Consider the following 13,779-nt stretch of genomic DNA (forward strand, 5'->3'; position numbering starts at 1 on the left):
TTTCCATATGCCCAGCTGTTTGTATGCTTTAACTGTGTGGTATGTTCACACTCCAGCAATAGCTCTGTTACCCAGAATGCACCGCGGTAGAGCTGCGAGTAAGTAACTGAGGAGGGGTTCCCATCAGCAACACTAAGTGTAGTTTCTATTTTATTATGTTTATTAATTCACTTTTAACCAAGTGCTGACAGGGAGACGAACAAGAAGAGGATCGAGCTTAGATTTCGTCGCGTGTATATCTCGGCCATGCCTCTCTTCACGTCAAATCCCTTTGATCAAGATGTTGGTAAGTTTGAGATGTCATGCAGTTAGCAGGCGAGCTAACGGGAGCTCATCTGTGTCTTTTGTTGTTCATAGCAACCCAGCGGCTTTTTGTTTCTTTTCGATATCACTAGAACTATTTATGAGAATTTCGCAATGGCATTCCATTGATTAAATAATTCCCATTAGTGGTTTAAACGCGCATTTTTTAACGTAGGCATTAATGACAACAGTTTCACAGCTTAACATGTTATTAGCTTGATGGCTAGCCAAGTTTATAGCTAAAGAAGCTGTGACCGACTAGCGAGCAAAATCTCATTGTGTGGCACTGACAGTGCACTATTGAGTAAAAACAGACACTTTGCAGTCCACTTCAGATGATTTGAGCCATCTCACTCTTCTTGGTTTAATTCATCCTCACACGGTGACGCTGCAAATGTCCCCAGCTGCTCCTTTTATATATTATTAGACGTGTTTGTTTTGCTGACTGAGGTTATTTCAACTGCACGACTGTATTCTTTATAATAGGTCTTTATTAAGATTACAGTGTTGTGTTGTGTTGTCTGTATCATTATTGTATTATGAGCCTGCTGATAATAGTTTTGCTGGAGCAACCAGCCTGTGCGGTTATAATATAAATGCATTTTAGGAAGGGCGTGAAATTTAGCTTAAGGGTTAGTTTGAGTTGATCAGAATATGTTCAGACATTGCAGATGTGGGCAATGTCCGATTTTGGCAGTGACTGCTGGAGTGATGTACAGTAGCTGCAGATGTCATTGAGCTGGTCTGATGGCATAGAAGAATTAGTCTCCTAGCCGGTTTTGTTTATTATAAATGTTTTGTAGGAGTGTTTCTGTACTAGAACACAGCCAGTGTGTTTTTGTTTTGGCTGACCTCTGTCCTCTATTTGACAGCTTGCTAGATAAACAGAATCTCACAACAAATGTAGGTCATTGGTTAATCTTCTGTAAACAGGGTAATTGCTTTCTGTCATAAATTAACTTTTTTTGTTGTGGGAAATATTTGCTGCCAGGGCTGGAATTGTAAATTTGAATGCACATCAAAGTAAAGTAATAAAAGTTGCTGTAAATATAGATTCATATATATATATATATATATATATATATATATATATATATATATATATATATATATATATATAGTGGCATGATTAACAATCTGGTTGAAAAAAAAAATTAAATAAGAGAGGTTTCTAAACAAAGCCACATTCTTAAATGTAATGGAAACATATATCTGGCATATACACTACCATTCAAAGTTTGGGGTCAGTAAGATTATTATTATTATTATTTTTTACTTAATACTTTTATTCAGCAAGGATGAATTAAATTGATTGAAAAATGACAGTAAAGACTTATAATGTTATAAATGATTTTGTATTTTAAATAAATTATTTTGAACTTTGTATCAGTTCCCACAAAATATTAAACATCACTTTCATTATTGATAATAAGAAATTTTTCTTGAGCACAAAATTGAAATGTTTTTATTTAATTTTTTACTCTATTTTTGTTAAATACATAAATTCAGCCTTGATGATAATGAGACTTTCAAAACATTAACAAAAGTCTTACCTTCCCTAAATTTTATAGATATATCCTAACTATAACCCATTATTATTGCTGTATAACCTGGGGCTTTTTTGGCATCACATTTAAAATATCTGGGCTTTTTTTCCCCTTTCGGAGGCACTGGCTAATTTCTGACTCTGGTAACAGTCCCTGTTACACCTAATAATACACATTCATTAATTTGCAAATGAATGTTATGCCACTGAATCACAGGAAGAATCTCAAGAAATCAAAATCACAGGAAACATTTATCATTATGAGGGATAAATATTTGAGTAACTGTTCTTTTGCAGAGAAAGCGACAAGTGAGATGAACACAGCTGAGGACTGGGGCCTCATTTTGGACATTTGTGACAAGATTGGACAGTCTCGCACTGGGTTAGTGAATGAGCGTTCTGGATTTTTTTAAGAGTGTCTTTTAGATGAATGGGTGTTTAAAAGGTTAAACGTTATTGCTTGTCTTCTGAAGCCTAAAGAATGTCTGCGATCTATAATGAGGAGAGTGAATCACAAGGATCCGCATGTTGCCATGCAAGCATTGACGGTAAGGCAAATGATTCTTAATGCTTTCTACTGGATGAGGAGAAAACATGCTTCAATCTCAAGAGTGCAAACATCAGAAGACATTAATGAGCTATCGAGAATCAAATGAGTGTTTTCTCCTCCATAGCTTCTAGGTGCGTGTGTGTCAAACTGTGGAAAAATATTCCATTTAGAGGTTTGCTCCAGGGAATTTGCTAGTGAAGTTAGCAACGTGCTAAACAAGGTATGTTTTTCATTTTGTTTGTAGAAATACTGCATGCTTCAATTGTTTAGTCCAGCAGTAAAAGAGTGATGTTTTGTCTTTTCTTCTCAAGGTCACCCAAAAGTGTGTGAGAAGCTGAAGGCTCTGATGGTGGAATGGGCTGAGGATTTCCGTAATGACCCCCAGCTCAGTCTCATATCGGCCATGATCAAGAACCTCAGAGAACAGGGCGTCGTCTTCCCTGCCGTGGGCTCTCAGGTGAGCAGCCCGATCCAGCTCCACACTGCACAGATCTGCCTGTTCACTGGATTCTGTAAAATGCCGTAGTTGTTTATATAATAAGTATGCAGGGTATTAAATGTGTGTCAGGAGTGCAGTTTCAGTTTAAAGGCCAAATCTCAGAATTCAGCGCATAAAACATGCACAACATGATATTAAAGGAAAGTTTAAAAGAAAGCAATCTGCCTCACACTGAGTTCAAAAGTTTGGGGTCAGTAAGATTTTTTTTAATTTATTAATTTTTACTAGTAAATGAAATTAATACATATTGGCTGTTTATTAGTATTTATAAAGCACATATTCTGCATGAACATGTTCTACATCCCTAATCCCCGATACCTTAACTTAACAACTACCTTATTAACTATAAGCAGCAAATTCGGAGTTTAATGAGGTAAAAGTCATAGTTAATGGTTTGTTAATAGCGAGAATCGGACCTTAAAAGTAAAGTGTTTTAAGTAGAAAACTGTAATTTTGAGATATAATATTACTGTTTTACTGTTTATGTAAATGCTTCATAAGCATATGTCTTCTGTTATAATTGTTTTAAAAATCTTACTAACGCCAAACTTTTGAACGGATAGATTTCTATATAATAAATATATGTGGCTGTTATTCTTATCATTTTATTCTTTCACTCTCTCTTTTTCAATTTGCTTTTCATTTCCTTTTTTCTATTATATTATATGCAGACTGTATAATATATTGAGTGTTGATTAGCCTATATGTTAACTTGTGTTGTTCTGTTGAGTGATTCTTTTATAAGGTGAAAATATGTGTATGATATTGTTTGAGTAATGAGATGTTTAACTTTATTTGTTCAGGCAGCAGAACAAGCTAAAGCCAGTCCTGCCCTGGTAGCTAAAGACCCTGCAACATCAACAAACAAGAAAGAAGAAGAAGACATTGCTAAAGGTGGATGCAAATCTGTAATGATAAGGTCTACAATGAATTGTCTTGAAGAAAGAGAGGTAATCTCTGTCCGTCTCTCTCTGTCCCTTTCTCAGCGATCGAACTGTCTCTGAAGGACCAGCGGCAGCCGCAGGTCTCTCTGTCTGGCCTCTACCCGAGCACCAGCAGCCTCCTCACATCTCACAAGGCTGAAGGCAGAAAGGTCAGGGCCATCTATGACTTTGAGGCAGCCGAGGACAACGAGCTCACCTTTAAATCAGGCGAGATCATCACCATCCTGGATGACAGGTGAGTCTGGTTCTGTTCAGTGATGGTCACAATGAATTTCACTCACAGGCTGTGTTTGAAATCATTCCCTTCATATGATATTCACTACACATTGGTCATTTTTGTTCTGTTTGGAAGGCTTGTTTCCACTTTGGTCAGTTTGGTTGCTTAGCTACAAGCACATGATGACTATGAAACAGAAGTTGTGTGAGGAGGTTAGTAGACATTCAGATCTCTTTAGAGATTGAATGAATGATTCCAAACACAGCCAAAGAGTTTCTTTTATTTAAAATGACCGTTAGCGGGAGGTGGCTTAAGCATCTCTTCTCTCACAGTGACCCTAATTGGTGGAAGGGTGAGACGTATCAGGGTGTTGGGCTTTTTCCGTCAAACTTTGTGACAGCGGACCTGACAGCAGAGCCTGAGATGAGTAAGTAAAGCTGTCACATCTACTCTTTTCCACCTGACGGTCTGCAGCCCCTTAAAGTCTCTTCCTGTTTCACAATATTTTCTAATAGTTTTTCTATTTTAACTCTACCACTCCATTTTAAAGTTTTTTTTTTTTTTTTTTTTTTTTTTCTTTTCTTTTCAAACATGGTTATAATAAACGTAACTTGAGCAGTTAATCAGCATATTGGATTGATTTCTGAAGTATCATGTGACACTTAAGACTGGAGAAATGTCCAAAGACATCAGAGACCACTGGGGAATGTTTTTCAAATATTTTTTTTTTTTTTTTTTTTTTATTATTATTATCTGCATTTTTATGATTTTCCATATAAGATCAATTTCAATATTTTATATGTCATTATTTTGCTTCATCATGCCAAGCAATCATGCCAGCATGACTGGAGAATGATCCAAAGAGCATCTTGAGCTATAAAAAGGAATTCACATGATCAATGTTACAAAATTCTTGTCTTTCAAAACCAAAATCTTCCCAATGTCAGTTTTTGCTCCTTCAATTATTTTGAATCCCATATTTTCAGTGTGGTCTCTGACTTTTGGAGCCCAGTGTGCATTGTCACAACAATATCCTTCGGATTTCTGTTCTCTGCTTATTACATTATTAGATCATCTTTAATATTTTTCTATCCTTAGTGAAAACAGAGAAGAAGACCGTGCAGTTCAGTGAAGAAGTCCAGGTAGAGACGATTGAACCGGAGCCAGAGCCTGTCTACATCGATGAGGTGAGGCTTCATATTTCTCACACTATTTGCCACTGTATTTCTCTCATACACACCCCTTACCACTACAAAGCACATGAAATTGCATAGTGAAATGAATGATCCACTATTCACTCTGTCCCTTCAAAGACATCAGATGCTCTCTGTGGAGAACTGTATTCGAATTGGTCATAGCAGCTCTCAAGAAAGTGTCATGCAGTCTAGTTTGTAATGTCTTTGTAATGTTCTGCAGGAGAAAATGGACCAGCTGCTTCAGATGATCCAGAGTGCAGATCCAACAGATGACCAGTCAGACACCTGTGAACTCCTGCAGTTGGAGGGTGAGTCTAAAACCGGATCCGTATGTTGGTTCTGTGTTGAAAAGATTGATTCATAGTGGTTCCTCTTCTCCCAATTAGCTGCTTGCAACCAGATGGGTCCTCTCATTGATCAGAAGTTGGAGGACACTGACAGGTATTCAAAAAGTCCCATCTAAAAATGAATTTAATGCAAATCCAGCCTTCAATAAATCTAGAAAAGCAATTAAAGAAACCTCCAATTATTTTTAGTGAATGAAATCCAATGAGACAAATGCACACTTCATTCCTCATAGATCTCATATGTAATAAATGTGCCGTGTTTGTTTTCAGAAAACACTCAGAGCTGTCCGAACTGAACGTGAAGGTCATGGAAGCGCTGTCTCTCTATGCTAATCTAATGAATGAAGACCCAGTATACGCTATGTATGCCAAACTACAGAGCCAGCAATACTACATGCAGCAGACCCCAAATGCTTCCCAACAGGTGAGAGTCTGACAAATGTGACCCTGGAGCACAAAACCAGTCTTAAGTTGCTGGGGTATATTTGTAGCAATAGCCAAAAATGCATTGTGTAGGTCAAAATTATAGATTTTTCTTTTATGCCAAAAATCATTAGATTATTTAGTTAAGATCATGTTCAATGAAGATATTTTGTAAATTTCCTACTGTAAATATATTAAAACTTAATTTTTGATTAGTAATATGCATTGCTAATAACTTAATTTGGATAACTTTAAAGGCGATTTTCTCAATATTTAGATTTAGATTTCAGCTTTCAGATTATGTATCTCGAAAAATTGACCCTTATGACTGGTTTTGTGGTCCAGGGTCAAAAATGTTCAAAGTGTGTATGTTGTTCGTTTGCTTGATATGATTTAAACTGCTATTATGGCTGTTTGTTGTTAATTGTTTTGGTAGTGATATATTAGGATATGTCTCCGTTTTATTTTCAGGTGTACCCTGGCCAGTCCACTGGAGGGCAGTATGCAATGGGCAGCACAACAGTACAGGGATACAATGTTCCAATGGAGCAGCTCTCTGCAATGAACCAAACAGGAACAGCAATGGCCGGGCAGCCAGCTCCCAGGTAATCACACTTTACCATATTACACAAATAAAATAATTTGTATATTTAAAAAAAATTAGTATGATTTTTGTTGTTATCAGTATTATTATTAATAGTAGTGGTAGAAGTAGTAGTTATTATTATAGTAGTTATATTATAAAAATATAATAATTTATTATAAGCAATTCATTACTTAAATTATTGATAATGAATAAAACACAAGTTGTATCAGTTCACTGATAATGACAATATTGATGATGATGATAATAATAATAAATAAGTTATCAAATTTATAATAATAATGTATTGATGCCATCATTTTAATGTTTTAGCATAATTAGATAAAATATTTAATATTTTGTTGATATTATTAATAATAAAACAAGTTCTTTAAGTTGACTATAATAAAAATAAGAAGCAGTATGCATTATTATTATTATTATTATTAATAATAATAATGTTTGTATGACTAGATAAAATAATCTTAATAAAATAAAAATAATAAAAATAAGGCTTTATAATTTATTGAACAATAACTATTATTGTTATTATGAATGTATTACTGGTGGTGGTGATGATATTGATAATAATTATTATTATAATATTTGTATAATTATGTTTAAATAAATGCATTCATTATTTGATCTGTTACTCAGTGATGTCCACATGTACATGGGCCAGCCTCCAGTCTACAGCCCGACCCCTGGCAGCATGCCTCCAGCTGATGTCCAGTCCTACCAGACCCCAGCCGGCGCTCCAGTGGCCATGAGCCAGACCCCCGGCTACAGCATGCCCTCCACCCAGAGCCTCCCTGCTGCTGCAGGCAACCAACAGACCCCTTACCCTGAGAAAGCCCTCTTATAGGACCCCTAGAGACTCAGACAAACACACACATACACACACACTTACAGTCAGAAACAAGGAGCATTCAGCTCACACAAAGATATCTCCTCCTTTTCTTTAAGACACTACAAACAAACACCGATTCTGATCATGAAAAGGTTGTGCCGATTGTTGACTACTAACCGGTGGTGTTATCTCAGAGCGGTTCTGATCCATCTTATACTTCTTTGGTCTCTTTTATAAGAACATTTTGTTGAAGGTGATGGGGAACGCTAAGTTATATGGTTTATTTGGCAGCGTCATTATAGTAATAATTAACTGGACATTTCTTACAGGAAAACACACAGCATGCTTGTGTTGTACATACGTTTCCGTACCATTGTAGGTCCCAATAGTCCAGTGTTCGTCACAACAGGTCCTGAAGGGGAGATTATGTCATCATTTTAATTTCTCATCACAATGAGTGTGTGTGTGTGCGAGAGAGAGAGCATGTTCAGGCCCTCAAGTCATCTCGCCTCTCCTCCAGAACCATGTAGCGAAACACTACCATTGTCTTGACAGTGACTCATCACCCCAATGTCTTTAAGCTCAATTTTCAGTGTTAACAAGATCAGATGTTTTTAGTGCATTTTATTTATATTTTGATTGTCGTTTTGCTGTTTTAATTGACAGTACTTTAATAGAAGGATGTAATATTCTGCCTGTGTGCAGATGTGTATATACAAGAGCTCACTTCTGTCTTTAGAGCGTAACGTTCAAAGCAGCTGCTTCTTCTGTAGAAAGGGCACATGGGAAGTTGAGGAGTAATGCTGCTCCACACCATGCACTTTTAATTGACCCTTTTCATTACCCTCATTTCAGATGTGTCCACTTAAAGCATATGTTTCCTCCACCCTCGAAGTAGAACCCGAATGGCATTAACCCTGCACTCAAACCCTTTTCCATAACTGTTTCAAAATAAGCGACAGAGATACTTGGCTTGGATTTTTTTTGAAACTCTCTGTATCCCCTGGGAATGAATGATCATGTATAAATGATCTGTAGCTCGTGGAATGATTGAACTAACCTCTTATTTTCATAAGTCCTGGCCAGGGCTGAGACTGACACTAAAGAGAGCAGACTCCATCCGTTCATTTGCATCTCCTACTCTAAACCAAGGCAGTACCCCACATCTCTGTCTCTGTGTAGCTCCAGTGTTATCGGAGTAGTTGTTGACGTTTCATAGAGAACATTCTGGGAAATTGGGACCATGGGCCAGTTCTAATGTAACACCTTAGCATTTGCACACGGAGATGATAATCCTTACGTCAACATTATCCACAGGGAAAATGACTGTTTTTGGTGTATCAGTTCTATGTACCCCGTTGTTTGTATGTACTATTTTAATCATCTTAATTATTAGCATTCACAATAAAACTAGGCCAAATGTACAGCACACGTTGTGTCTCATGTTTATGCATCGCTTTGCTCAGGTAGACCAGAGGAGGTGTTTTAGTTGGATTATTGATGGCTTATTGTATTGTAATTTTATTTGTAGTGCAAAAGTTTGAACAATTAGTGTGGTATTAGTAGTTTCACTGTAAAAATGTTAATAAAAAAAAATAAAATTCAAAATGCTGCAGGTATGCAAATTTAGCCAGACAAAATAGACTTGGTAATTGGTTACTATTATTATTAATAACAACAGCAAAATAATACAGTTTTAATAATACATCAAACAAGTACAAACAAGTTTTATTAAAGAGAAGAATTTTTCAACTTCAAAATAATATACGCTACCACTCAAGTGTTTGTGGTCAGAATGTTTTTTTTTTTTTTTTTTCAAGAAATCAGTACTTTTATTAGCAGGGATGCATTAAATTAATCAAAGATGACAGTTTATGTAAAAAAAGAAAAACATTTTAAATAAATGCTGTTCTTTTGAACTTTTTATTTATTGCATAATTGAAACAATAAAAAAAACTCAGACTTGGAAAAAACTAAAACTCAAAAAAGTTAAGCAGCATAGCTGTTTTCAACATTAATAATAGTAAGAAATGTTTTTTGAGCAGCAAATAATCATATTAGAATAATTTTTGAAGGATGATGTGACTGAAGACTTGAGTATAGCTACTGAAAATTCAGTTTTGTCATAAACTACATTTTTATATATATTAAAATAGAAAACAATTTGTTTTATATTTTATAATTTATACAATTTTGCAATTTTACTGTTTTAATGTGTTTTTAATCAAATAAATTCAGCCTTGGTGACCATAAAAAAACTTATTTCAAAAATCCAAAATAATACTGACTCCCAACCAATGGTAGTGTACTTGCAATTTGTTGAGAAAAAATGTGCTCACACACATACAGTATAAAAAATACTATGTTCATTTAGTAAATTTATCTTTAAGGGAGTCTTACTAAAAAAAAAGAAAGATACCAAATAAAAATAACTTTTTTTTTTGCAGTTTACAAGCCTCACCAAAATGCTATAAGGCAAGAAAAATAAAATGACTTGCGTTTTGTGCTAAGAACACCATTAATACATGTTCTTGATGTTGCAACATTACAGTGCATGTCATTATGACTGTTATGTTTCAGTTTGCTCCTGGCACTTTTTGCTCTTGTAACTCCATAAAAATAGAATCGTGACTTTTACTGTGGTAGTAAAAGAGCACCTGTAAGAATGCAGTGTAAGCAGCCGCAGTGTACAGAGTCCAGAGCGTTCAGTTATTCAGTGCTGTGAGAGATGCACTGGATGCATTCAGTGACGGCTCAATCATAGAGGAATTTACTGAAAACTCATACTGTCAAGATGCTCTCTGGAAAGACTGTCAAACTCATCCTTTTTGAGCTTCTGCAGTTCGCATGTCTCTGTATTCCTGTGTTTGTAGTAATGGAGCGCTTTGCTTCTGTCATCCGTATAGTGAAGTCTAGTGTCACTGCCTACTGGCTGGTGGTGGCAGCCTCGGTGGCCTATGTGGCATCTGTAACCCTGTTTGTGTGGGTTCCTTTGAAATACTTCATCCTCAAGACACAGCGCTTCTCAGAAGTGACCAACTGGTGAGTACTAAACCGTTTTCTATGCTGCCACTGTTTTATAAGGGTAGTTGATCCATGAATTCTCATTATTCAGCATTAAAATGTTAGTTTGAATTTTCGTATTAGTGAAAATGCATGTCTTGTTACTGGTCACTGCAAATGCACACCATTCAGAATCACCTTTTTGCCCAATGTAAATCATTCTATATAACTATAGAAGAACTATGAGAAAATACTAAAATATTTTCAGATTAATTAAAGCATGTCTAATGAAATGTCTAGAAGTGTAATAATCAACTAACTATAAACACAAGTTGCATTATAAGACCATTTAATATAAAATTATGCTCTTTAATTTCTAAACTATATTTCTTAGTTTGCGATGCTAATCATGTTCCTCAATGAAAACACCCTTATTTCTTCTGCAGGAGACCTGTTACACTTGCATACGTGATCCTCAGCACTTTACCATGCTTTTCTATAATCATAGCCAGCTCAAAGGTAATGCATTATTCCATCTCACTAGGAAACTACCATATGATTGAGCACTTCATGATTATTAAAATCCATATTACTAACAAGAACCATTATATACAGTACACTCTTAAAAATAAATATTCTTTATTGGCATCTATAGTTCCATGAAGAACCTTTACCATCTATGGAACTTCTCCATTGCACAAAAGATTCTTTATAGTGAAGACAAAAAGAAAAAAAAAATGTTTAGATTTTTAAAATGTTCTTCACGCTAACTTTTAGGGAACCAAAAGTGGTTCCATGGCATCACTTTGTTGCATTTTTATCCTTTTTTTTTAAGAGTGTAGAGGGTTTAAGAGTTGTGTAACGTTATAAGTTCCTGAGATCAACATACTGATTTTACTGGGTTCATTAAAACTGGTGATGGTTTCCTGACACCTAGAGAATAAATTTGAGAATAAACTAAAAAAAAAAAGGTTCCTAATGGCCCTTCACACTCTTTTAGAACATTTAATTTTGAATATGTATCCATTTGAATGTATATATACCATATACTGATCATTTGTAATCGTACTTTCAGAATAAAGTCCGTAATAAAAAAAAAACGTAATAAAAACCATAGGGCTCATCAAGACATCAGAAACCTTTCGTAAACAGATTCTCTCTGAGGTACTCAGTAACTCACTGTAGACCAGCAGATTTACTATTAACCCAAAGATGGGGTATTATAGACTGTGGAATGTGAATAGATCTGTATTACAGCCAGCTGTCAATGTATTACCAGTTTTGAAAAGGGTTCTCATGGTTTTTGACTGGTGAAGATATGAGTCTTCACATTGGTCCAGTTTAGTAGTTTTAGTGTAGTTTGTTTTTGGTGATACATCCAAAACTGCCATTTTCAGTCTTTCACCTCAGTTCTCTCTCGAGGACGATAAAAGGCTTTTTGCTCATGACTCTTTGTTCTCTCAGCAACCCTCTGGTCTATTTATGGTTGTGCAGGTTCAAGTTGATGCTGGCGTTAAGTGTGACCGCTTCACTGAGCTCCCTGTCTCTCTCGTCTTGTTCTCCCTCATTTGTGTGGACATAGTGGAAAAAATTCGCCCTCTTCGCCTGACGGGACAGGGTAAGAGATAATTTTGTCCAATTAAATGATCTATCTGTCTAACTTGTGCTCTATTTTTATCCTCTTTTTTTTAAAAAGCAAGCAGATTAGAGTTGGATTTTGAGATGCCAGGCCCAGTGTTGACTCACTTGGAGCAGGTAACATCAGTGTCCGGACAGCTGCAGGCTAACGGACGGGACGTCGATGCGTCTCCAAGGTCACAGGTCAGGAATGGGACACTATCGGGACGTTGGAGGGATGCAGATGGCGGCACCTCTCGCACCAGCAGCACAGCATATCTCTACTCCTCTCATTCTTACTCAGGTCCGTTTCACTTTGTCTGGATTCGAGACCCTCGGCATGACCTCTTCGTGGCCACCTTCATGTTTTGGTTTGACACCGTGGAAATGGTGAGGGTGGCTGGGACTGATTCAGTGTATTACTCAGCATGGGTGTTTCCCATATACATACTGGCTTATCTGTCCATCCTGCGTGTTGTTATAACTCCAGACAGTCCTTTGCTGGCTTCATCAAGTGTTCTCTCCCAAGATTTGCCCTTCCTGGTAGTGCGTATATGCCTGTTGGCTGTTTTCGGTTACGTTACCCCTATTCTGTACATACTAAAGAACATTTTCACTGCGGTATCTTTCATGTACTTTGTCTTTATGACTAAATTAAAAATGCTGAACAGAGGAAGCATGTTCTGAGGGCATTATGGAAATCCATACAGATTTACAGCTCATATGTTGTAGATTGTAAATACGATTTAGGGTTCAGAAAAAATGTGTATATTTCTTGATTTTTATTTTATAGGTGGCAAAATGATACACAGACATCTAAATGTTTAGTCATTCTATTTATATTTATTTTAGAATATATTGGTATAATACGTTTGAAATAATTAAAAAATAATGTTTTTGAAAAAAGTATATTATGCTCACTGAGGCTGCATTTATTTCAGCAGAAATACAGTAATATTATGACATATTATTACAGTTTAAATAACTGTTTTTATATTTTAATACATTTTGAAATGTAACTTATTAATTTGATGGTAATGCTGAATATTCAGCAGCCATTACTCTAGTCTTCAGTGTCACGTGATTTTTGAGAAATCATTCTAATATGATAACTGTATGGTATTTTGATCAAATAAATGCAGGCTCGTTGAGAATAAGAGACTTTCTTCATAAACGTTAAAAAATCTTAATTATTCCAAACTTTTGTAGTGTAAATGCTGTTTGTGTTAATATTTTGAGTATATTATTACATGTATTAAGGCTTTCTGTTTTGTTGTTTTTCTATGCATCACAGTGTGTTTTAATTCATTGTGCCAAATGTCATGTTTTCAAATTTGAAAAATATAGCAATTTATTAAGAGCATCTGATGTTGCACATGTTTATTGTTCGATTTCATTTCAGATTACGATTTAGTGCAGCTACATTTGATACTGACTTAAGATAATGCAAGTTAATCTTATACCAGGACATGTTCTCATAATGTAAAACCTGATTGCTTTTTTATAAAAAGCCTGACCAGTTATACTTTGATTCAACTATAATGCATATTATAAGATATAGCTTTTGAATTTCCATGATGTTCAGAAATCCCCTTCCATCAAATCTCATATACTGCTGAATGCTATAATTCCATCTATCATTTTTTTTCATTATACATGGACACACTTGTTGTCAGATACCATGTAAAGTGTTTGTAACCT

General features: G+C 35.6%; 2 protein-coding genes across 3 annotated transcripts; both read left to right on the forward strand.

Moving 5' to 3' along the window:
* Positions 1–61: 61 nt before the first annotated feature.
* On the forward strand, positions 62–8,882 carry stam (signal transducing adaptor molecule (SH3 domain and ITAM motif) 1). Of its 2 annotated transcripts, XM_042718429.1 has the most exons (15): positions 62–98; positions 183–286; positions 2,147–2,232; positions 2,323–2,397; positions 2,524–2,619; positions 2,710–2,856; positions 3,702–3,792; positions 3,885–4,077; positions 4,392–4,486; positions 5,158–5,246; positions 5,476–5,563; positions 5,642–5,696; positions 5,873–6,026; positions 6,497–6,630; positions 7,266–8,882. In XM_042718429.1, the coding sequence occupies exons 2-15, from the start codon at positions 247–249 to the stop codon at positions 7,471–7,473; spliced, it is 1,551 nt and encodes a 516-aa protein (XP_042574363.1). In that variant the 5' UTR covers positions 62–98; positions 183–246; the 3' UTR covers positions 7,474–8,882. The 2 variants fall into 2 exon arrangements, with proteins under 2 accessions (XP_042574363.1, XP_042574362.1); XM_042718428.1 differs by having other exon boundaries at positions 64–286.
* A 981-nt stretch (positions 8,883–9,863) lies between these two features.
* On the forward strand, positions 9,864–13,015 carry LOC109106993 (transmembrane protein 236-like). Its single transcript, XM_019120258.2, has 4 exons — positions 9,864–10,500; positions 10,908–10,980; positions 11,956–12,079; positions 12,158–13,015. The coding sequence occupies exons 1-4, from the start codon at positions 10,253–10,255 to the stop codon at positions 12,763–12,765; spliced, it is 1,053 nt and encodes a 350-aa protein (XP_018975803.1). The 5' UTR covers positions 9,864–10,252; the 3' UTR covers positions 12,766–13,015.
* The last annotated feature ends 764 nt before the right edge of the window (positions 13,016–13,779 follow it).

The sequence above is a fragment of the Cyprinus carpio genome, chromosome B2, assembly GCF_018340385.1.
Source record: "Cyprinus carpio isolate SPL01 chromosome B2, ASM1834038v1, whole genome shotgun sequence".
Taxonomy (NCBI): Eukaryota; Metazoa; Chordata; class Actinopteri; order Cypriniformes; family Cyprinidae; genus Cyprinus; species Cyprinus carpio.

Coding starts and splice junctions, on each gene's coding strand:
- stam (XM_042718429.1), top strand. CDS start 247: ATGCCTCTCTTCACGTCAAATCCCTTTGATCAAGATGTTG. Junction 2,620..2,709: donor TTAGCAACGTGCTAAACAAG/GTATGTTTTTCA, acceptor TTTTCTTCTCAA/GGTCACCCAAAAGTGTGTGA. Junction 4,487..5,157: donor GACAGCAGAGCCTGAGATGA/GTAAGTAAAGCT, acceptor TTCTATCCTTAG/TGAAAACAGAGAAGAAGACC.
- LOC109106993 (XM_019120258.2), top strand. CDS start 10,253: ATGCTCTCTGGAAAGACTGTCAAACTCATCCTTTTTGAGCTTCTGCAG. Junction 10,981..11,955: donor TAATCATAGCCAGCTCAAAG/GTAATGCATTAT, acceptor ATGGTTGTGCAG/GTTCAAGTTGATGCTGGCGT. Junction 12,080..12,157: donor TCTTCGCCTGACGGGACAGG/GTAAGAGATAAT, acceptor TTTTTTAAAAAG/CAAGCAGATTAGAGTTGGAT.